General features: G+C 38.0%; 1 protein-coding gene across 1 annotated transcript in view; it reads right to left on the reverse strand.

The window, feature by feature from the left end:
* LOC125236743 (glucose dehydrogenase [FAD, quinone]-like) overlaps positions 1-23,470 on the reverse strand; it is a 47,806-nt gene that overhangs the window by 1,494 nt on the left and 22,842 nt on the right. The window contains 3 exon segments of the mRNA XM_048143663.1: positions 1-240; positions 354-484; positions 1,133-1,299. Of these exon segments, the coding sequence (XP_047999620.1) occupies positions 1-240; positions 354-484; positions 1,133-1,292 (531 nt within the window). The 5' untranslated portion in view covers positions 1,293-1,299.

Raw genomic sequence — 23,470 nt, forward strand, 5'->3', positions numbered from 1 at the left:
GTACGGAAGGACATCGTCGTAGCTCCAGCCGTGGTTGCCGGCGGCGGCCCACTCGTCGTAGTCGAGCTTGTTGCCCCTGACGTAGAACATGCCGTTGATGGCGCTGCAGCCGCCGAGGGTCCTGCCCCGAGGCCAGGCGCAGCTCTTCGTGGTGTAGGATCGACAGGCCCCTTCCTGGGGGACTGGCCGATAAGCCCAATCTTCGGGCCCTCCTAAGTTACTGAAATATCCTTGTGGCACCTTGTAATAAAATAAAAAAACAAGTTACAGAAGATCTTTTCATTTTATCAAATGCAATTTTAAATGGTTTTGCTTTTTCTTACTTCATAAGACTTAAGTACATTCTTCCTTACCATAGTTCCTAAGGAGGGGTTTCCACCTGCTTCCACGAGTAGGACTTTCCAGTCTGCCACTTCTGTGAGTCGGTTCGCCAACACGGCACCAGCCGACCCTGCCCCCACCACGATGAAGTCATAATTGGGATCTAGAAACATCAAGGAACGTAAAGTAAAGTATCCGTTTTCTCTATAATTCTTAGTATAGTTAGGTACTGAAGACGTGAGAATTAAGGGCGGTAAATTTTCAATTGGAGCTCTTAGTAAGGCAATATAAGTATGTGGAATTTTGGATTTGTGCTGAATTGACGGACGAGAAGGACGATTGTGAGTTAAAAATAAAATGCAAACCCATGTGATGCGATACTTGTGTGCCTGATGTGGAACTCTCAAGAGTTCCAAGAAATTTGAGTGCTTAATATTCAGCCGCGGCGCACTGAGTCGATATAACTAGCTCTAGTCTATGAGCTTTGTATTTGTAGTCTTTGGAAAGATAATAAATATCACTAACTTTATTAGCTTTAATATTCTGCTGTAATCTTCCATGGAGCACACCTTTATATACCAATAGCTTCATACCTTGGAGCACAGCCTCAGTAACATCATCAGCGGGCCTAGCACACTAGTGTGTTATATAGCCTATCACGTCAGTGCGTCCTTATCGCACTTACAAAAAAGGCGAAAAGATGAAAAGGAATAAGCTCTCTTGGGTGCTTCATATACGTCATAAACGATCTATGTTGTACGGTATCAGGAAGTATCACTTGTTTCACAGTAGTCTCTCCAATTTCGCATACCTTGGAGTACAGCGTCAGTAGCGTCATCAGGCCACAAGTGGTCACCGGCCAGGGCGCACTGTGCTGCAAAGAACCCCTGCAGAGCTTGGACGAACAGCGGCCCTGCTGCAGTGTAGCTCTCCAGGATCGGAGTCGTCAGTGCTGGGTCACACGCCCACATTTTGGCCCTGAAATTGAAAGCATCATACTGTTGTTTTTTTTTTATAAATGGGCTTACCATGGCCACAGACTAGGCGCGAGCGAGCTCACCCAGAAGGTACATGTATGTCGCTTTTGCTTCTTCTTTTCTTTTGCGCACTGCCAAGGAGTGGAATTCCTGGCGGCTATATTTCCGAGCTCATATAACCCGACAACCTTGAAGTCTAGAGTGAACAGGCATCTTCTGGGCGAGCTCACTCCATCGTAGGCCACGTCTTTGCTTTTGGCTAGTCTGTGGCTAAGAGTAACCCCATTTTTAATGAAATAAAAAAATGTCAGTAGGTCTTCTTTGTTACCAGATTTCTATACATTTTCGGTAACAAAAAAGGAAAGTTTCATACAATCAACCTAGGACATTTTAGGAAACCTAGTGGATCTTGCTCAAATTTTTGTCCAAATCGGAGACGTGATGCAAATTTACAAACTTATCGGGAATTGCTGTGGAACAAGCATTGAAACTTTGTACTTATTCATACTATGGAAATGATAAATTAATTAAACCGTTGTTAAGTACCGTAATTTGGGGTGATTAGGGTTCCAGTCAAGGGGGAATAGGGTCTTGAACCCATATTTTTTTTAAATAGTTATAATAAGAAACTTATAACTATTTTACATAATACAATTTTGCCAAACTGAGGACAGTTTGTTGGCGGATAAAGCGCTCGTATAGTATATATTTCTTATTCTACGCACTTAACTAAAAAAACACACCGCCGCGACTCGGCCCGTTCGTTTACGTGTGCGAGTTTGCAGTTTGCACTAGAGGTGTGCGTCGATGGCTAAATCGTCGGCGGCGTCCGGGCCAAAAACAGCGTAATCGGCGTGATCGGCGTGATAATTCCATCCCGACTAAAATATTAACGAATAAAATATTCATTTCCTACCTTAATACTTCGCGCAATGAAGTAATTGGCCTAAATGAGAAGATAGTGTTTAGTAATCTAGCAATTACCTATCTCTAACTACTTAGTGTTTATCGATACCTACCTCCTAAGTATACTGAGATAAGTGACAATTTTACGATTTTATGTTTTTTACATATTTATTATTGAAAATACCAATATTTACCTTCCATTGAAATTTCATGCTGAAATTCGCATTAGTTTTGGAAGTTCGTACATACATACATACAACCACGCCTGTATCCCATAAAGCTCATGAAACTACTCAAGTTTCAGTGCCTCTCTTGGCAAATAAGGCCGTATGAAAACGAAATTGTGATATTACAGTGACAGTTTGCCAGTCTCTCGCTTAGGGCACAATTTAACCTCACAGTCGACTTTTACGACACCCACGTGAAGAAAAGGGGGTGGTGAAATTCTTAAGCCACACCACACGGGCAGGTTTTAGAAATAAAGTGACGAATACTGATGCATTAACATATTACTAACTGGTAAAGGCCTTCTTTGCTATTCGAAAATAGATAGCAAAATAGGCTAGTTTCCTACTAGTCAAATCAGCTTCTTTTTATGAACTGTCAAAACGATTTGCTAATATGGAATTACTATGAAATACTGAGGAGTGACGTCACGGTCGATTCATTTACTTTATATCTTTCTCTTTGACTTATTAAATAGAAATTATGTTTAAATATAACTACTGTCCATATTTTTCTTCTAATTATATGGTGCTTTATTTCATGCACTGCATAAAATATTTTATTTTAAGTGTAGGAAACTAGCCTATTTAATTTTATCCACAAGAGTGCAAAGTAATTTCATACAAATTTTAACTTGATGTCTTAAGCTGGCTGGTAGAATTCACCTATAAGATAAGTGATGATTTTGAATCATAAATATTGAATAGATTGATAGATTTGATTTAGTTTGATGTTTTATTGTCAGTATTTTGTTTGTGTTGGTGTGGTGAAAAATTGTGTGTTTCAATCGGTGGCAAAGTTTGTTTAACCTTCGTGCCTTGAAACCCTCGCAACGCTCAATATTCCACTTTTTGAACCTCTCGCTACGCTCTCGGTTCAATATTGAGTTCAATATTGTATAATACTGGATATTGTACTCATATATACGACCGGTCTGGCCTAGCGGTTAAGCCGCGGTCCCAGGTTAGAATCCTGGTGGCATTTATTTGTTTGATGAGCACAGGTATTGTGTTCCTGAGTCATGGATGTTTCTATGTATATAACAAAGAGGATCGAGTATTATAGAGAGTTACTGTCAAAGTAAAATGTGTAATCACAGTGCATAGACTGCCATCTCTCGACACAAGCTTAAAAGTTTTGAACCTCAGTTTTGACAATTTGGCCCATATTGTTGGCTTGATATGTGTTAAAATGTCAAATATTAATATTAGCGCCATCTAGCCGAGCGTTCTCCAAAAGTGTAACGCCATCTAGACCACCGTACCTTTTTCTCTAGGGCTTTGAGGTACGTTTTTAGGGTTCCGTAGTCAACTAGGAACCCTTATAGTTTCGCCATGTCTGTCTGTCCGTCCGTCCGTCCGTCCGTCCGTCCGTCCGTCCGTCCGTCCGTCCGTCCGTCCGTCCGTCCGTCCGTCCGTCCGCGGATAATCTCAGTAACCGTTAGCACTAGAAAGCTGAAATTTGGTACCAATATGTATTTCAATCACGCCGACAAAGTGCAAAAATAAAAAATGGAAAAAAATGTTTTATTAGGGTACCCCCCCTACATGTAAAGTGGGGGCTGATATTTTTTTTCATTCCAACCCCAACGTGTGATATATTGTTGGATAGGTATTTAAAAATGAATAAGGGTTTACTAAGATGGTTTTTTGATAATATTAGTGTTTACGGAAATAATCGCTCCTAAAGGAAAAAAAAGTGCGTCCCCCCCCCTCTAACTTTTGAACCGTATGTTTAAAAAATATGAAAAAAATCACAAAAGTAGAACTTTATAAAGACTTTCTAGGAAAATTGTTTTGAACTTGATAGGTTCAGTAGTTTTTGAGAAAAATACGGAAAACTACGGAACCCTACACTGAGCGTGGCCCGACACGCTCTTGGCCGGTTTTTTTTCTTAGACTTTATCCGTCTATACGGAGACATGTCTTTGGTATATAAGTATGTGTGTATATGTATGTATATTCAGTCAATATGTGTGACAACAATAATGATATAATGTTTTTTCAGTACAGATGGTGTTCCAACTTCCTTTTTTACGCACTTGTATCGGATCGTAATGTACTAATTTATTTATATAATCATAAACTGCTATATTGAAAATTCTATGAATGCAGAAAAAATCTTATTTATTTCGTTATACAAATCCAAACTATTGTGAACGTGAAGAAATACGCAAGTTATGTTTAGTTAGCACCTTTGAACGGCTCTCTTGCAAAACCGTGATTTTGCACTTGGCTCAGTATACTTAGGAGGTATCGTTATTTAATCACAGATAATTATCACATATCACTTGCACTAGTTTTCGTAGCGGTATAAAAAGTACTGAATGAGCAAGTAGGCGGTAAATCAACCGAATCCTCACAGACTAGCAGTTCTCCGGACGATATCAATCCGGCAACCTTCAAAGGTGAGTCGAGTACTCAACAAATCAGTGGGCTCCTTAAAACAGTGTTATCGGATACGTCAATGTATAATGTGATTACTTATATAATTAATTTAAATAAGCACCTACTTGTCACGAAGCGCTGGTAGCCTAGCGGTAAGTACGTGCGACTTTCGTTCCGGAGGTCGGGGGTTCGAACTCCGACTCGCGCCAATGAGTTTTTCGGAATTTCTGTGCGAAATGTAATTTGATATTTGCCAGTCGCTTTTCGGTGAAGGAAAACATCATGAGGAAACCGGACTAATTCCAATGAGGTCTAATTTACTCTTCAGGTTGGAAGGTCAGATGGCATTCGCTTTCGTAAAAATTAGTGCCTACGCCAAATCTTGGGATCAGTTGTGTCAAGGCGGACCCCAGGTTCCCATGAGCCGTGGCAAATGCCGGGATAACGCAAGGATGATGATGATGAAGTGCCTACTTGTCACCTTCATTTATTCTGCTAATGAGATATTTGAAAGTTTGTATGTTCTACTACGTAAAATGTCTGGATAGGCAGATTGGATAGATCCTTGCTACCTTACCTTACTTTACCTTTTTATACCTTAGTTAATACCATAAATTAAATATAACAAGATCATACCATCCCATACATTAAAATGCGACCGCCTAAGACTGCGCTTACACTCCACCACACATAGATGGCGCCACAAAAAAAATGTCTAGTAGCTTTCGATTATACTTGTAGATGGCGTTAAGTGTCACTTTTGACATAGATTTACGGCTCGGAATTGACACTTAATGCCAATCTACAAATAATCGGTGGCAACAAGGCATTTTTTGTGGCGCCATCTATGTGTGGTGGAGTGTCGGTCGCATTTTAATGTATGGTATGGTATGATCTTGTTATATTTAATTTATGTTAATACTGAGAAAGAGTTGTATACTCTTGGCGTTTGGGGCATGTCATCAATTGTGCCATTTTAGGGCTCCGTAGTCTACTAGGAACCCTTATAATTTCGCCATGCCTGTCCGTCCGTCCGCGGCACAGACAACGTGTTCTGTGGTCCGCGGACATCGAGGACATATCCCAATAGAGTGGTAATATGGGGCTGTCCGTCTGCGCAACGGATATGTGATTTGTCACTTATAAATGTTAGCGCTCGCTCTCACTAAAACAGTACAAAACCAGTATTGGATCCGTGCGTACGTCTCTGCGAATTACGAAATAAATTATAGTTTATTTTACTATTATTATAATGGCGTGCTGTTCTATTCAGTTTCGTAGAAAAAACAGCAAAACATCTGACTTTAAAACATAAGGAATAACTTTTCATCGGTAAGTTACGATTTTAAATTATAAACTACTTTATATTAAATTTTGTCCGGAGATCAAGTTAAACTGGACATTAAAAGTGAAAGGTGATGACGCAGGCTAGACGTATGTCGTTATCTCTTGCTTCCACGTAACTCAATTCACATCACACCATCTCTTTTCAGTCTGCACTAGTGTTGTACATGCTTAATTTATAGCATCAAGTGGTGTATCTGTCGCAGTAAGATAGATAAAGCCGTTATATAGTTATAACCCTAGGAATATAATTATACGTCGTAACATAGTTAAACGAAAGCGATTAATTGCTATCTTACTAGGAATATAACTATAATACTAAACTAGTTTAGTCATATAGTTATATGACTGGATTCAGTTTAGTGAAATGATTGTAGGCAGGAGTGCGGCGGTGCGGCGGAGGTATAGTTATAACCCTAGGGATATAATTATATGCCGTAACATAGCTAAACGAAAGCGATTCCTTACCATCTTACTAGGAATATAATTATAATACGTTATTAGTTTAGTTATATAATTATATCACTGGATTAAACTTAGTCTAGGGATATAATTATAATACGTCTCTAGTTAAGTAATATAGTTATATAACTGGATTAAGTACAGTAGTATAATATTGTAGCAGTGTAGTGCGGGGGTGCAGTGGAGACGGGGGCGGGGGCTTACCAGCTACCACAAGGCAGTCGTTCGGCATCAGTTGTCGTTCATGTCACGGTTGCGTTTTCGTGCACAATTATTTATTGAATTTTCGAACTATTTTTATAGTTCTAAGTATACCAAAAAAATTCAAAAACACCCTTATGTCGCGACTCTGTCCGTCCGTCTGTGTGTTTTGAGAGAATAAGCACATTGAATTGGAAATAATTAACAAATTCTTGCCCTAAACAATTCTTCACTGTGGTTTGTTTACGTTATATAAGGAAATACAATAGTACCATGGTTTCAAGCAATGTTGCAAATTACACTATTTGCAATAAATATCATGTTTATCTTGTCAGATTAAATTAAAACTGCCATCGCACAAATCCAAATGCAGATACAATTCAAAAAATGAATAAATCGGATATTTTGAAAAGAACCGGGAGCACCGGTTCCTAAATTTTTGTCCCGGTTCTTTCGCCACCATAAAATTACCGGGATTTCCCGGGAAATACCGGGAGCATGCCCTAACTGTTACGTTTTAACTAATATAGTAACCAAACCTTAGTAACCAAACCTTGTGTACTATGTTCGATACAAAATAAACTTTGTTCTAACGTCAGTGACGGTGTTGTTATTCCAAATCGTCCCGCTATACGTATTATAAAACACTGATTTAAACTTTCACGATTTTGACACATATTTAAAATTGCAAACGGGACTTAATACATAGTAATACGCGATTAAGTCCCGTTTGCAATTTTAAATACCGTATTATAATTATATTCCTAGTAAGATGGTTCTGAATCGCTCCCTTATATCCCTAGGGTTATAACTATACCTCCGCCGCACCGCTGCACTCCTGCCTACAATCATTTCACTAAACTGAATCCAGTTATGACTATATGACTAAACTAGTTTAGTATTATAGTGTTAGCTACAATGTCTGCAAACTGCTGACGAGGCAACGCGACCACCCGACGGGACCCCTTGCTCAGCCTGCGAGGACCGAAACTCTGCCTATTTGGCCGTAGACGCTCGCTCGATTAACATCTTACAAACTTAAATACTAGCTCTCAGATTTTTAATCATAAATTTAATTCAAATATTGAAAATGTACTTGTAATCGTATTTTCTTTAATTAAATTGTATTTAATTTTGGTTTCATATTTCATTTTACTGAATAACCGACTAATCTTATTAAAAGTTCCTCCCTAAGAACTAATATCAGAAGCAGGGATAGAACGCCAACATGAAACCGCTTTTTGCCATTTCTGATTAGATTGTGCGTTGTGAATTCATGGGAAATGAAAAACGTTTTTCTCGAGAGCGTGCGTCTTCGCCAGCTTCTTTCCCTAATATAGATGGATTGGAAGCAACTTCGGCGGTGATCCTGAGCTACCCTGGCACTGACGTAGGAGGGGCGTGCTACTACCCCAGCCTGTGTGACCTGGTTCCTGGCGTGCACCTGGACGGCGCAGCCGCAGGACCAGACAGCAGTATCCTGAGCGATTCCGCTGCGAGTGGCTTCAGCGGACATGGAGCGTCTTACTGAACACCCGGTGAGATCAAATCATTATTATCTTTATGTTGATCTCAGTGTTAATGTGATGCTATTGCGAGGTGTGATTATTTGTATTTTGGTATTCGCAAAATCAGTGACAGACGTAACGATGCATTAAAAAGTCATGTGAGATTATCAGATTACTCTTAAAATGTAATGAGTGCATTAGAAATTGCATTGATAAATTAAAAGTAAGATCTCGTAATAGTTGTAACAACAGTTAACTCTATAAAGTACGAGTATAACTTCTAGTTGCGATGGATTAATTAATCTGAAAAGGGCGTCACATTAGTATGAAGTCAGTGCTGAAATCTTGATTACGGTTATTTACTTAGTATGTTGAAAAGCTCAAGTTAGTATTTTGTCATTGAATGAGATTATTGCGCCTTAAAGTATTCTCAATGTAATACGACGAGCCGTCACTTAAAACGTTATGTTGATTTCCACAACAATGTAGAGTTTTTGTCAAGTTCAAGTGCAACTAAATCTAATAATAGAATTGAGTACTTAGTGTGAGCTTTTGATTTGGATAGCAACTTTCTAGTGCTAAATACAGATTGGATTGTAGTTATAAATACATCCGGTATTTAAAACACAGAGTTACAGAAATTATATTGATGCAAAAAAGGTAACTCTTTAACCATTTGGCATTCCTTGTTAGTCTTTTGATTTCGAACCGTAATTTTTACAAAAGAGACGAGTTTTTGTTATAAGAATGATGTCACGTATGTTGCCGCTATGGACTACGACGAAAGGGTTTGAGAGATTTGTGATTATTTAACTTGTTGCTTTGATTTTATTACTTTCAAGTCTACTAAAGTTTGACAATGAAAGTAAGAGCTCTTCTTAAAACATAAAACAATGTCGCTATGATTTTCAATTCATTACATGTCACAAGTCCAAGGAAATGTGTATTTGCAACGCGTAATTGTATTGAAGTCATATTAAGACAGAGACATTTGACGATAAAATGAAGATTGATAACGGTTTGAAACTTTAAAAGTTTGCCTATAGTCTTTAATCTTAAATGGTGTGTTACCAAACTACAGTAAACTGAAATGTAAGCTGGTTTAAGAGTCTATGATTTTAATATATTTGTGAGAAAGTAAGTACAGATGAAAGACGTAGTAAAATGTGTTTCGCTCGTGGAGAAACATTGATTGTCAATGGATTTTGATCTTTGTTGATCTTTAGTACCGTCATGTTTTCTACTTATTTATCTCATTTTCTTCGTATGCGGCCATGCAGCAAGTCCAGTAAAAATTTGGAAAGATTTTATGTATTTATGTGCATACGTACTTGCACAGTCACCAATTACTTTTCAGTGACCATCTACGCACTCTTCTGACAAGTACAGTACACCGTAATTTTAATTACATCACTTTTATCTGCAAGTACATAACGATACATAGAGATGTCTTAAATAATTATGAAGTAGTTAGACACTGAGTACATTCATCGCGTTTCTCAGTAAACTTACCTACCTAACTGATTCGGTCTGTGGTTCCCATGTTAACTATGTAACACATTGTAGCAAATCGACTACGCAGCTCAAACTTAATCAACAAGCTGTTCTTCGGAGACGAACAAAAACAATGTTTGTTTAAACAAATGCTCAGATTACTTCCTTAGTAAAACAAAGTGTACAAAATATAAATATTGGACTGATTAGAGCTGAGTGCTACAGTGTAGTGCGGTACCTACCGGTTAAAAATAGAATCTTCTAGTAATTTTACGCGGATTTGACACTATTGGGAGTGTTTCTTTCATAAGGTAGCAAGTGTTTGGAATTCAAATTAAATCCTATTCAAGATGGTAGTGTGAGAGTTAACGATTTTATAATAAATCTCATAAAAGCAAGTGTCGAGCAACATAGTAAAATTTGAATGCTTATTGAAGTTTTGATGACACAACTACTGAAAAGTTTAATATGTTTTTGTTTAACCATTGAGAATGGTTCTGATTAGTTCTGATGTTAATGATTTTAATGTCTTGCAAATCGAGTATGAGTTTTATTGAAAAAGGAAATTATTTCGTGAATAGATGAATTCAATTTGGTGTAAGCTATCGCTGGATAGTACCTGATACTTCAATGCTATCATGACTTTGATCATGGTTATCTTATGTCTATTGAGAATAATTTAATTAGTTTTGAAAAATAAAATTATTTTGGTTGAGAGTGTTGTACTGCGCGGGAAGTGGTAAATGTATGACTTTTCCGCACTTTATTCGAAAACGGGTGGAAACAATTAAGTAACTTATTGGGTAGTGAACACCATTAAGATTTAAATGATGATGCATTTTGAAGTGGTAATTGATTTCTGCTACCAGATATTTGAAGGTAATGTAGGTGTGCTTTGGCGTATAGATCAGAGGCAAAATACGTTTTTGTGTTGGTATGGAACAAAACATTTATTTTGATCGATTTTACTTGAGAAAGGTTTGTCAAGCAATGCTTTCCTGTAATTTTACTGAGAACTGAGAAGAGATGTTTTTATTAACGAATTACACTAATGCAACACACATTTTAGAAACGGTCAGGTCGGCCGAACGGAAAAAAAACATTAGCTTAGCATCGAAGACGGTAGAGATAAATAGGCAGTTTTAAAGCCTAGTTGATTGTTTCAGAAGGTGACTCCGTTTCTACACAGAGAAGTAGTAGCCACTGTGGTCCCAGTGCAGACAGTACAGTTGTGGAAACCCGTTGTGGCATCGTTGATTGTATTCGCGTGTAAGACCCGCTGTGGCATCGGAATACTGTGTTAACATCGTGCAAGGCCCGCTGTGGCATCGATGTGTGTGTATTCGCGTGTAAGGCCCCAGTGTGGCATCGGAATACTGTCTTTACATCGTGCAAGGCCCGCTGTGGCATCGATGTATGTATTCGCGTGTAAGGCCCCAGTGGCATCGGAATACTGTGTTGACATCGTGCAAGGCCCGCTGTGGCATCGATGTATGTATTCGCGTGTAAGGCCCCAGTGGCATCGGAATACTGTGTTGACATCGTGCAAGGCCCGCTGTGGCATCGATGTATGTATTCGTGTGTAAGGCCCTAGTGGCATCGGAATACTGTCTTTACATCGTGCAAGGCCCGCTGTGGCATCGATGTGGGGATTATCGTGTAAGGCCCGCCGTGGCATTGATGAGGGTATTCTCGTGTGTGGCCTTTATGGCATTGGAATATTCTTGGATGATAATTATTTAGACGAATGATGTGGACGAGAGGTGGATTGGTCAACAGACCACGATGTGTGCTCAATGCGGAGAGCACATTTGATGTATTAATGTATTAACGTATGTGTTTACTCCGCAGATGACGAGAGTCCAGACTCTGAAGCAGCCCTGGAGGTGGATCCAAGACAACTCAAGAACTGCATCGAGGACGCTGCATGTCAGGAGAGGCCGTGTTAGCTACAATGTCTGCAAACTGCTGACGAGGCAACGCGACCACCCGACGGGACCCCTTGCTCAGCCTGCGAGGACCGAAACTCTGCCTATTTGGCCGTAGACGCTCGCTCGATTAACATCTTACAAACTTAAATACTAGCTCTCAGATTTTTAATCATAAATTTAATTCAAATATTGAAAATGTACTTGTAATCGTATTTTCTTTAATTAAATTGTATTTAATTTTGGTTTCATATTTCATTTTACTGAATAACCGACTAATCTTATTAAAAGTTCCTCCCTAAGAACTAATAATAGTTATATTCCTAGTAAGATAGCAATTAATCGCTTTCGTTTAACTATGTTACGACGTATAATTATATTCCTAGGGTTATAACTATATAACGGCTTTATCTATCTTACTGCGACATATCGATATTTAAGTAATGAGTAAGGAATATTATTGTGTGTACCTACTACATAATGATCACACTCTATTTAAATAAACAAACGAGAAAGTTATCTTGCACTTATGTTTGCATTAAATTAATGGTTTATGTCGAATAATTGTATATTATCGATTATGTTAAGCTTGATTATATGTACTGATGTATTAGGTACCTAATTCTTAGGTGTAATTAGATATGTTTTGGGTATATTTAGGTGATACGATTTCGTAAAATCTCTATCTGATATATGTACGTATTAATTTAAATATCACGTTCAAGTACTTTGTAAAATAATAAATTGCTATTTAAATCGAAATAAAAAACACAACTTGAAAAAATCGAAAATACATTATTAGGGATTGGAAAATTTCATGATTTTTACTTAAAATAATTATAATCTGATTATTATACCATTTTTACTTCCAAGAAATAGTTTTCCCTTTTTGTATACCGTGTTTTATGTAACAGATTTTTGCTCCACCGTGTGTGCATGTAATGTTACAGACTTTTGGGGCTTGCACAGACGCTTGCACAGCGCGTAAGGGGTTAAAATATTTATTTATTTATTTATTTATTTAACCTTTATTGCACAACATAAAGTACAAATGGCGAACTTAATGCCTTAAGGCATTCTCTACCAGTCAACCATTGGACCAAACAGAAACTTACAATTGGTGCGGAAAATAAAACAGAAATTTAAATAGATATAAGTCACTATCTAAATACTATATGCATCATCAATATACATACATAAATAAGTACAATCATATACATACATAAACTAACTAAAATATATAATATACATATATATATATATATACATATACACCGTGTTTCACTTAACACTAAAAACCTGAAAACTGTTTGTTCAGAATCGAGAGTAGAATCGATTGAGGTATATCTTGATGGGGGTAATATTTTTTGTTTTAATTTGTATTATTAGTTATTGTTTACGTGCCCATTCTACAAATTCGTAATACAACATTGTGCATATCATATTGTTAGAGGTTGTATACCTTTTTCAGTATTTAAGGGTATTAATACTGGCTGGTTACTTGGACGATTTTATTTTCTGCTACGAAATAGACGTTGTGCGTCAGTTTAAATTTAAAGTTTATCATAAGTCATAACAAACTGAACTCGTACCTAATTACAACCTTGTCATTTTGAATTTTAGGTTTAAATTTGCTTACTGAGTCACCTGTCCAATTTGAAGTTTACTGTGAGACAGGTTAAAGTGCTTTACATTGCCATAGCTGTCTATTGGTAAACCTTGTGTCGTTGCAGTAACGTACACAATTAAACAGTTTGAAGGCTTATGATGGTAGCTAGCAATTATTTTATTGAGTGTAGAGTTAAAAGCCGAGTAGAGCTGCGCAGAAAATTAAAAATTCAATTTAAACAAATAATAATTATCAGATTAAAAAATGAACATTCTAGATACGTTTAAAAAAATAAAAATCAGTTGGGGTGTCTGAGGTTTTGAGTGATACCGGAAACACGGTGTATATAGTACCCATTTAACCATTACTGTCTAACAACGTTGGTGTACCTGCGAGAAGTGTTTACGTAATTGACGTTTGAAGGAAAACTTGCTCTGTGCTTGTCGTATTGCGAGAGGGAGATCGTTCCAAAGACGAATTGCCTGCATAGCGAAGGAGTTGGACATGAACCCGGTGCGATATAGTTGGGGAGTTTATTGAAAAACCTTAATTTTTTTGACCAAAGCATGAAACTTGGCACAGTTGTTCCTTATATCAAAATAAGCCGATTAAGATCGGGAGCCTTCGGGAGCCTCCCCCCTGGGGCCCGGGAGGGGGGGTCAAAGTACCGCTTCACCCGGCTTGGTTTGAAAAATTCTAACTTATCTCGTTTAGTTAATAGGTCATGTTTGATATCGTTTTCGAGTAAATCAATAACGTAGAATTCGTTTTTAGTACTAAAATTATCATTCAATTGTAAATAAAATAAAAAAAAATTTAAAAATTTGAAATTTTCATCCATGATTTATAAATTCAAGTCATCATAAATGACAAACTGTTTGCTGTTTCTATAAATAAAAAATATGACATGATAGCCTATTTAATATAGATTATAAAAAACATAACTTTTATCCACCTTTACTAACGTTAAGTTCCACAAAAAAATTACTTTAAGACGCGCGGCGTCGGTACGCCGCGAGCGTAATTTTAAAATGCCTTTATTTTAGAAACTCTATTAGACCCCGTTTAGCTATTAGGTCATGTTTGATATCGTTTTCGAGTAAATACATAAGTTAGAATTCATTTTTGGTACTACAATTATAATTTAATGGTAAGTAAAATTAAAAAAAAATTAAAAATTTGAAATTTTCATCCATGATTACAAATTCAAGTCATCATAAATGACAAACTGTTTGCTTTTTCTATAAATAAAAAATATGATATGAAAGCCTATTTATTATAGATTATAAACAATATAACTTTTATCCACCTTCACAAACGTTAAGTTCCACAAAAAAATTACTTTAAGACGCGCGGCGTCGGGACGCCGCGAGCGTAATTTTAAAATACCTCTATTTTAAAAACTCTATTAGACCCGGTTTAGCTATTAGGTCATGTTTGATATAGTTTTCGAGTAAATTAATAACAAAGAATTTATTTTTGGTACTACAATTATAATTTAATGGTAAATAAATTAAAAAAAAATTCATCTATAATTTGCAAATTCAAGTCAACAAAAATGTCAACTGTTTGCTTTTTCTTTAAATAAAAATATGATGTAAAAGCCTATGCGTATGTCACCAAACACCCAGACAAGTTTGGTGGAAGCTTCCTTCACGAACTGCTTGGTGTCTGATGACCATGGTCCAAATGTTTCAAATGCAATTGCCGCAAATATGTAGTTGTTTTTTAAAAATGCATATTTGCGCGTTTAAACTGGGCGTTTTGCAGCAGCAGTCCCTGGTTTCTGGGCCGAGCGTTAGACGTTGGACGGAGCCAAGGTATCCACACAGGTCACGCCCCACGCCAAGGGTCGTCCCAGAAACCAAGGCAAAAGCGAGCAACCATCAGGCCGCTTTCCGTCTGCTGCTGACAAGCCGACAGTTTCGAGGGTTGTCGGTATGTTCGCTGTGCCGAGAGCCTTGCGGATTAAATCGTTAAGTGCAGCGTGTCACAAAATTCGGCCAGCAATAGACTGGCAGTGGAGTCCGTGGTGTCCTAGCGTCGGCAGCAAGGGTGTGGTTGGCATGTGTTTAGCCCCAGTCTTAGACAAATGGCAGTATATGATGAAGTAAGGCAGCCTCGGAAGGAGGTATGTTCTCCAAGTGTCGATCTTTTCTAGTAAAGAGGTTCTTCCGGCACTCATTCACTGTTGCGTAAGGACCCTTGATCTGAAACAATATGTGCATTGTCATTTTATTTAAACAGATTCTGCAACTATCAAATTACAACATTTTGGTGGATCACCTTCACTATTACACACTTACCTATCATACAAAACAATTACAAACTTTAGTAGAATCTGATTAGCCTATCTATGATATTGCTCCATCTCGTAATAGTTTGAAGCCTTGGGTGGTTTTGGTTCTCCCTTGTTGATCGTTTCAAGCTGCGTTTATCGTACCTAACCCATACTATGTCTAATCTATTAACGTTTTCTTTTGGCTTTGAAGCTTAGCCAGGCCACTCAAGGTGTTTTAACGTTTATTCCCAAACGCTAAATAGTTAATATAATAATTCACTGTGGCTTTTGTTAAAGAGTCTACGGGTAATTTTGACTGGAGAGAAATTAAACTTTTAATGTCCAATATTAACTCTGCATTTAATCTGACTTCACACAATTAGAAAGTTACAATTATAAATACACAGAAACTATGTGAGGCCAGGCGGTGCCGCGGTACGACTACTAGTTTGTGTGCGCGCTGTATGCCTCGCGCTCCGTGACTGACTGTTAGCTAAAGCTCCAAAGTAATAAGTTCATAATTGCTGACTCTAGTGCATGCGTCACCGCCGTGTCCCTACATCATTCCCCCCCTTTTCTTTTTTTCAAAAAGAAAAGAAAAGGTCCAAATTAATACAACATCATACAAAAAATAATCAAAGCTAATAATAGCCAAGTACTTGCTAACAATGTAACACAAACCTTACAGTGCTAAAGGTTCAAGGAACGCTTACCAAGCTAACGTTCATATGGTAAACAAGAGTTGCGAAATCATATCCGCTCTAGTTACATTACATTACACAAACACTGTTTCATTTATAATAACATACCTCTAGTTCTGAGAACTTAAAACTTAATAACACAAGTTAAACATGTTTCTTCACATAATGACACTTATTGTTAATACACTTGTTGTGGATTAGCAGGAACAGTATGAACTTTGATCGCTGTGGGTGGTATGTTCTCCACAGTTCTCTGTACCCACGATCTTGCACATTGCTTACATTTCGTTCTTACAATGTAACACATTGCCAAAAACAAAATTATTCCCAAAACGATGAGTCCAATTCCGACATAATTTAGTTTTGACTCCACTTGATTAGACAAATTTTCTACTTTTGCTATAGCAATAGCATTGTGTGAGTTACTATCGTCCTGCTTTCCTTGAGATAATCCCATTGTTAAACAATTGAAATATTATATAAACTGGCAAACTAATTTGATACTCTAACGTCTAATACGTTTCAAGATGAATTTGGATTTAATACATGTATTTAGAAAAACATCTGTTTAAATATGCTACAACAATCATGAATCAGTATATTACTACTTATGACATATCACGTATCACCTTGATACGCATACTTAGCAATTAAACATCGTCACAGTACCTACACGACCTGCCGTACATTAACTCTAAACTAAGTTGCGGAACTCTTATATAGAGCCCGACTTGAAACTGAAAAAAAACTTTAGCGATAAGTAATTATGTTTGAATGTAGCCATCCACCCGGTGGAGTGACTAACGTCCTAACTACTTTAGGGAATTTCCATTCCCAGGGTCCAGTCTCCATCCAGGAGATACTAAGTTAAAAGACAAATGTAGTGGACCCGGATTTCCTGAATTTAGGAAAACCTGAATTAAGAAATGATCACTTGCGGGAAACCCTCCGCACAAGTAACTTTACTCCTCAGCTCTCGACATCGATATTCTTAAAGTCATTGTACTCCCATATATTGACTGTGGTACTACTTGTATGTGACAACTATTCATCAAGCAAAAATCTAACTGGCCTATTTATAACTCGCCCGCTCCGCGTGGTACGAGTCACAGGTGTCGGCGTTTGTTGCACTAAAGGCTGTTTAGGCTCATTTGTGCTCAAACCTGTATTACTATTATCTCTCTTTCCCGAGGAACTTTCTACTTCTGGCTGTTCATTTAACAAAAATGCTGGTTTTAACCTATCTATGGATATCTCTACTTGTCTGTTAGGTAACTGAATTTTATAAGTCTTAGGCCTTCTATTCAATACTAAATATGGTCCGTCGTAATTAGGTGTAAGTGGTTTCCGTACCATATCATTCCTTACAAAAACATGAGAACATGACTCTAATTCTTTATGCACAAATAATTTTCTCGAATCGCTATTCGCTCGTGACGCGGGACGTAAATTGTCAACTACAGATCTAAGTCTTTCTACATATGAAAATGGGTCGTCGGAACTTTTTTGTGATTGAACGTAAAAATCACCCGGTAATCTCAATACATGACCGTATAGCATCTCAGCTGCACTTACCTCATTGTCTGACCTGCACGCTGCTCGGAGTCCTAGTAGAACCGTTGGAAGCTCGTCCGCCCAGGATGCGTTGTCTGCTAACCTGGCTGTTAGAGCACTTTTAGCTACCCGATGCCAACGTTCGACGATCCCGTTGCTCTGAGGGTGATAAGGCGTTGTACGTACCTTCTGAACGCCCAGAAATTTCATCAAACCCCTAAATAGATCGCTTTCAAATTGTCTACCTTGATCCGTTGTAATTAAACTTGGACAACCGAATCTACAAATCCAATTTTCATAAATAACTTTAGATACTGTTTCCGCTGTCATGTCAACAATTGGTATGGCTTCCGGCCATCTGGTGCGACGATCTATCATAGTAACTATGTACCTAAAACCTTGAGCTGTCGTGGGTAAAGGTCCCACGATGTCCACATGAATATGCTTAAACCTTTCCGCGTCCTGAAATTTACCTAACTTCGATATCGTGTGCCTGTTTACCTTTGCCCTTTGGCACTGTACGCACGCCCTTGCCCATGTGCCTACATCTTTATTCATGCCTGGCCAAAAATATCTTTGGGCTACCATCTTACGCGTGGTCCTAATCCCAGGATGACTAACATTATGTACTGACTCGAACGCTATCTTCCTGAATTGTTCTGGTAAATAAGGTCGAGCCACGTCACCTGATATCTCGCAATATAACTTTACGTTTGAATTTGGCATGCCTAACAATTTATACTTTGTTCTGTCTGTTGTAAACAAGTCCGCGAACTGCTTATCTGCTTCCTGTGCTTGCGCAATTTCTTCGAAATCGCTGGCTACAGGGCACGCTATTGTTTCTACACGTGATAGCGCGTCAGCAACTATATTCTGTGAGCCGCTAATGTGTTCTATTTCGCTCGTAAATTCGCTTATAAACATTAGCTGTCTCGCTCGCCTAGGTGTTTCTTTTGCTGAGCCTACTTTTGTTAACGCTACCGTGAGAGGCTTATGGTCCGTATACACTATCAATCTCCGGCCTTCTACCATGTTTCTAAAATGTGCTATAGCCATGTATATTGCAGTCAATTCCCTATCATATGTACTGTACTTCTTCTGAGCCTCTGAAAAAGAGAGAGCCTCTGAGAGTGTCAAACTATTACAAGATGGAGCAATATCAGAGGCAAATCAGATTCTACTAAATTTTGTAATAATTTTGTATGATACGTAACGTAAGTGGGTAATACTGAAGGTTACGTGATCCACCAAAAAGTTGTAATTTGATAGTTGTAGACTCTAAAATGATAATTCACATATTGTTTCAGACCAAGTCGTTGCGCAACGGTGAATGAGTGGTCGAAGTACCTACCTCTTTAGGTACCAGAAAAGATCGACAATTGGAGAACATACCTCCTTCAGAGGCTGCCTTGCATCAGCATATACTGCGCACAGTGTACCAGGGGCCCATTTCTCGAAGCTACAAGTTACAATTTTCAACTGGTTGTCAATGTCTAATATGACAAGTTGGAAAGAGACTTCCGCTTGTAACTTGTAACTTTCAGTTTTGAGAAATGGGACTCAGGGCGTTCTTGTTTGGAGTCAGGCGTTGGTGCCACACCAAAATTTACCAAGTCCGTCTTCTTGGAGATGGAAGGAAGAAGGAGACGAATGGGTACCACACTGGTCAGACAACACTGAAGTGGCCAGTATATGAGTATGCTTAGAAGTTACAAGATGTAAATGTAAATCAGGTTGCAAAAACCGATGCAACTGCATAAAGAGGGTAGAGCCTTCTTTATGCAGTTCCATATGTACCCAGCTATGTTTCTGTGAAGGGAATGTATAGTATGAGTATGAGTAATCTATCAATTAGGACACCACAGACTAAACTATAAGTGCTAACTTTTCAGTGTTGGATACTCTATGGCAGTTCCGACTCAATTATAATAAGCTCATTATAATTGACTTTAGTTAACTATAATAATTTCAAAAATAGAACTTCATACAATTTCTATACTAATTTGCGATACCTGGCAAATTTTCCTGCATCTGAAACACATTTTTTTTATCTGTCGCGTTATCGGCCAATCAGAGACGGTTATTACAAACAATTGGTTGCTAGGTAATTCGATGTTGATACAATGGTGAACGACTCTACTGACATTAATTTTAACTTGCATGAATGGTGATATTTCCGTCCATTGATGATGAAGATGATGACTCGTAGAAAAAGTATTGTATACAATAGTGATATAATTAAGCTTTTCACTCTCGTACCGTACTACACATGGTACTCGACTGAAAAATTTTGTATTATATCACGATTGTATAAAATACTATTATATAAATTTCTTTCAGGATTCACTACAATGAATAAATAACAGGTACAGTCGGTCTTTAGATCGTGTGGTCCGACCCGAGTGTTGCCGTTGTCGACACCGGAGTCAATAATAATGAATCTTTTTCTATTTATGCATTAACACACCTCTGACACTGGCGATCAAATATATGAAAGAGGCGCGTTCCCCGCACACAGTCTAAGCTCGCGTAGGTGAACGCGTACTATCCTTTGTGAATAGGCTTTAATATCATATTTTTATATTTATAGAAAAAGCAAACCGTTATGGTGACGTGAATTTGCAACTCACAGATTTTTTTTAAATTTCATTTAACATTAAATGGTCATTTTAGTACCAAAACTAAATTCTACGTTATTAATTTACTCGAAAACGATACTAAACATGACCTAATAGCTAAACGGGTTCTAATAGAGTTTTTTTAAAATAAAGGCATTTTAAAATTACGCTTGCGGCGTCCCAACGCCGCGCGGCTTAAAGTTTTTTTTATGAAACTTAACGTTAGTAAAAGTGGGTAAAAGTTATATTATTCATAATCTATATTAAATAGGCTTTCATATAATATTTTTTATTTGTAGAAAAAGCAAACAGTTTGACATTTATGATGACTTGAATTTGTAAATCATAGATGAAAATTTCAAACTTTTAATTTTTTTTTATTTTATTTACCATTAAATTATAATTTTAGTACCAAAAATGAATTCTAAGTTATTGATTTACTCGAAAACGATACCAAACATGACCTATGAACTAAACGGGCTATGTTAGAATTTTTCAAAGCAAGCCGGGTGAAGCGGTACTTTGACCCCCCCTCCCGAGCCCCAGGGGGGAGGCTCCCGAAGGCTCCCGATCTTAATCGGCTTATTTTGATATAAGGAACAACTGTGCCAAGTTTCATGCTTTGGTCAAGAAAAAAAAGGTTTGGCCTCTTTTTGTCGATAAACGTCCCCACTAATAGAGGGGGATAGCGAGCTTAAGGCTCCGAGACTTACGAAGATCGCAATCGGGACAAGGAGTTATAAATTGAAATTTAGATCGAAGGTAATCTGGTGCAGCTGGATCAAACAGGATAGTATAGAGCATGCAAAGTATTCTAGACGACCTACGCTCGCGGATCGGGAGCCAGTTTAGTTTTCGGCGGAAGATGGAAATATGGTCGTACTTTCTGAGCCCGTAGATGAATCGGATGCAGTTATTAAGCAAACGATCCAATTTATTTAGTAATTCCTGCGTAATGTTTGAATAACACACGTCACCATAATCTATTACAGGCAATACTAACGCCTGAATAAGGAGCATTTTCGAGCTAACCGGCAAAAAGTGTTTAAGCCTGTAAAAAGACCGCAGCATATTCGTTACCCGGCGACAAACATCCGAGACTTGCGGAGCCCAAGACAGACCACTATCCATTAATAGACCCAAGTTTCTCACTTCCGGCGCGTAAGGAACCACACTGCCCGCGTAAAGGATCGGAGCCAACTGATCGACATTTACTAAAGAAAGCAAGCGAGGACTTCCGAATATGATGGCTTGACATTTGTCCGGATTAACATTGATGCCGAAATTACGAGACCAGGTAGAGATATTGGCCAAATCATTATTAATTTTCGTCACTGCTTGTTTTAAACGAGTTAAATCAGTTTGCGTATATATTTGTAGGTCGTCAGCGTATAAATGATGAGAGCAGAGGATCCTAGAAGTGATTAGATTTATGAAGACAGAAAAAAGGAGAGGAGACAGAATGCCGCCCTGAGGAACGCCAGAAGTCAGTTCACGCCAATCGGAGATAGCATCATCCGCCCTGACCGCCTGATGACGATCCTGAAGATAGGAAGAAAACCACTTGGTCACTGTTGATGAGATGTTTAGGTGTCTTAATGTAGCAAGTAACAAGTCATGATTAACTGCATTGAAAGCATTGGAAAAGTCGATCAAGACTAGCACTGTTAACTGAGATGTCTCCATGCCTGATCTAACATCCTCAACAACTTTCAGCAATGCGGTAGTCGTCCTGTGACCAGAGCGAAAACCTGACTGATAAGGAGATAGGAGCTGGTTGTTGAAGATGTGAGCAGACAATTTCTTATGGACAATGGCTTCTAAAACTTTGGACAAGAAAGGTAGTATAGAGATAGGCCGAAAGTCTTTCATTTCACTAGGATTAGCCTTCTTAGGTAATGGAATTACGTACGCTTTCCGCCACAAAGAAGGAAAAGTGCCAGTAGACATCGATAGATTGACAATATAAGTGAGAGCAGGTAGAATACTTATACTTGCAGTTAAATATCGTTATCGATAAACCTTACTTACGCACTACCTCATCCCTAGCACCTATCACTTGACCTTGTATCAGCCAATGGGAGCGCAGTGAGAGGGGATATGAGTAGCTGCGAGTTGGCGGAATCGTTCTCGAACAAATTAAATAACATTTCTACTCTATAAGGGTATGTACTCGATGTCCGCGGATAATCTCACTCTCGGTGACCGTTAGCACTAGGTAGCTGAAATTGGGTACCAATGTACGAGTATATCAATCACGCCGACAAAGTGATAAAATAAAAAATGGATAAAATGTTTGGTACCCACCCCGGACACGTAAATTGGGGACTGTTTTTTTTTCATTTCATCCCCAACGTGTGATAAATATATTGTTGGATAGGTATTAGGTATTTAAAAAAGGAATGGGGATTTACTAAAATAGTTTTTAGATAATGTAAATATTTTAGGTATAGATAGGTTGAACAGTTTTTGAAAAGTTGTACTAAATAATTTCTGAACTGAGTTGCAGCATTTAGTTTAGTACCTTAAACGTTTCTTTTAATCCAAAATTATAAAAAAATATATATATTGAAATCGGTTCTCGCAATCCAAAATTACCAATTCATCGAGAGATGGCGCCGCTAGACTTTGGGCTACTTCGAGATGAAGGGATCGGGACGGGTAGTACTTAAGTGGGGACACTTATTGTAACAGTCAGGAAACTACGGAACCCTACACTGAGCGTGGGCCGATACGCTCTTGCACAGTTTTTTAAGTAAGTACCTAGGTAAATCGTTGCTAGTCATTGTATTAGCTTGTACTTACGTAAGATAGGTTCAATAAAAAAACAGGGATGTTAACAAAATCATGTACAACATAAATAAAGTATTTGTTTTTATTTGGTGTATCAGTTAGGTACTCTTTATCTATGTAAATTAAATACATTACCTACACCAAAGACATATATAATAACT

Source organism: Leguminivora glycinivorella, chromosome 19 (assembly GCF_023078275.1).
Source record: "Leguminivora glycinivorella isolate SPB_JAAS2020 chromosome 19, LegGlyc_1.1, whole genome shotgun sequence".
NCBI lineage: Eukaryota > Metazoa > Arthropoda > Insecta > Lepidoptera > Tortricidae > Leguminivora > Leguminivora glycinivorella.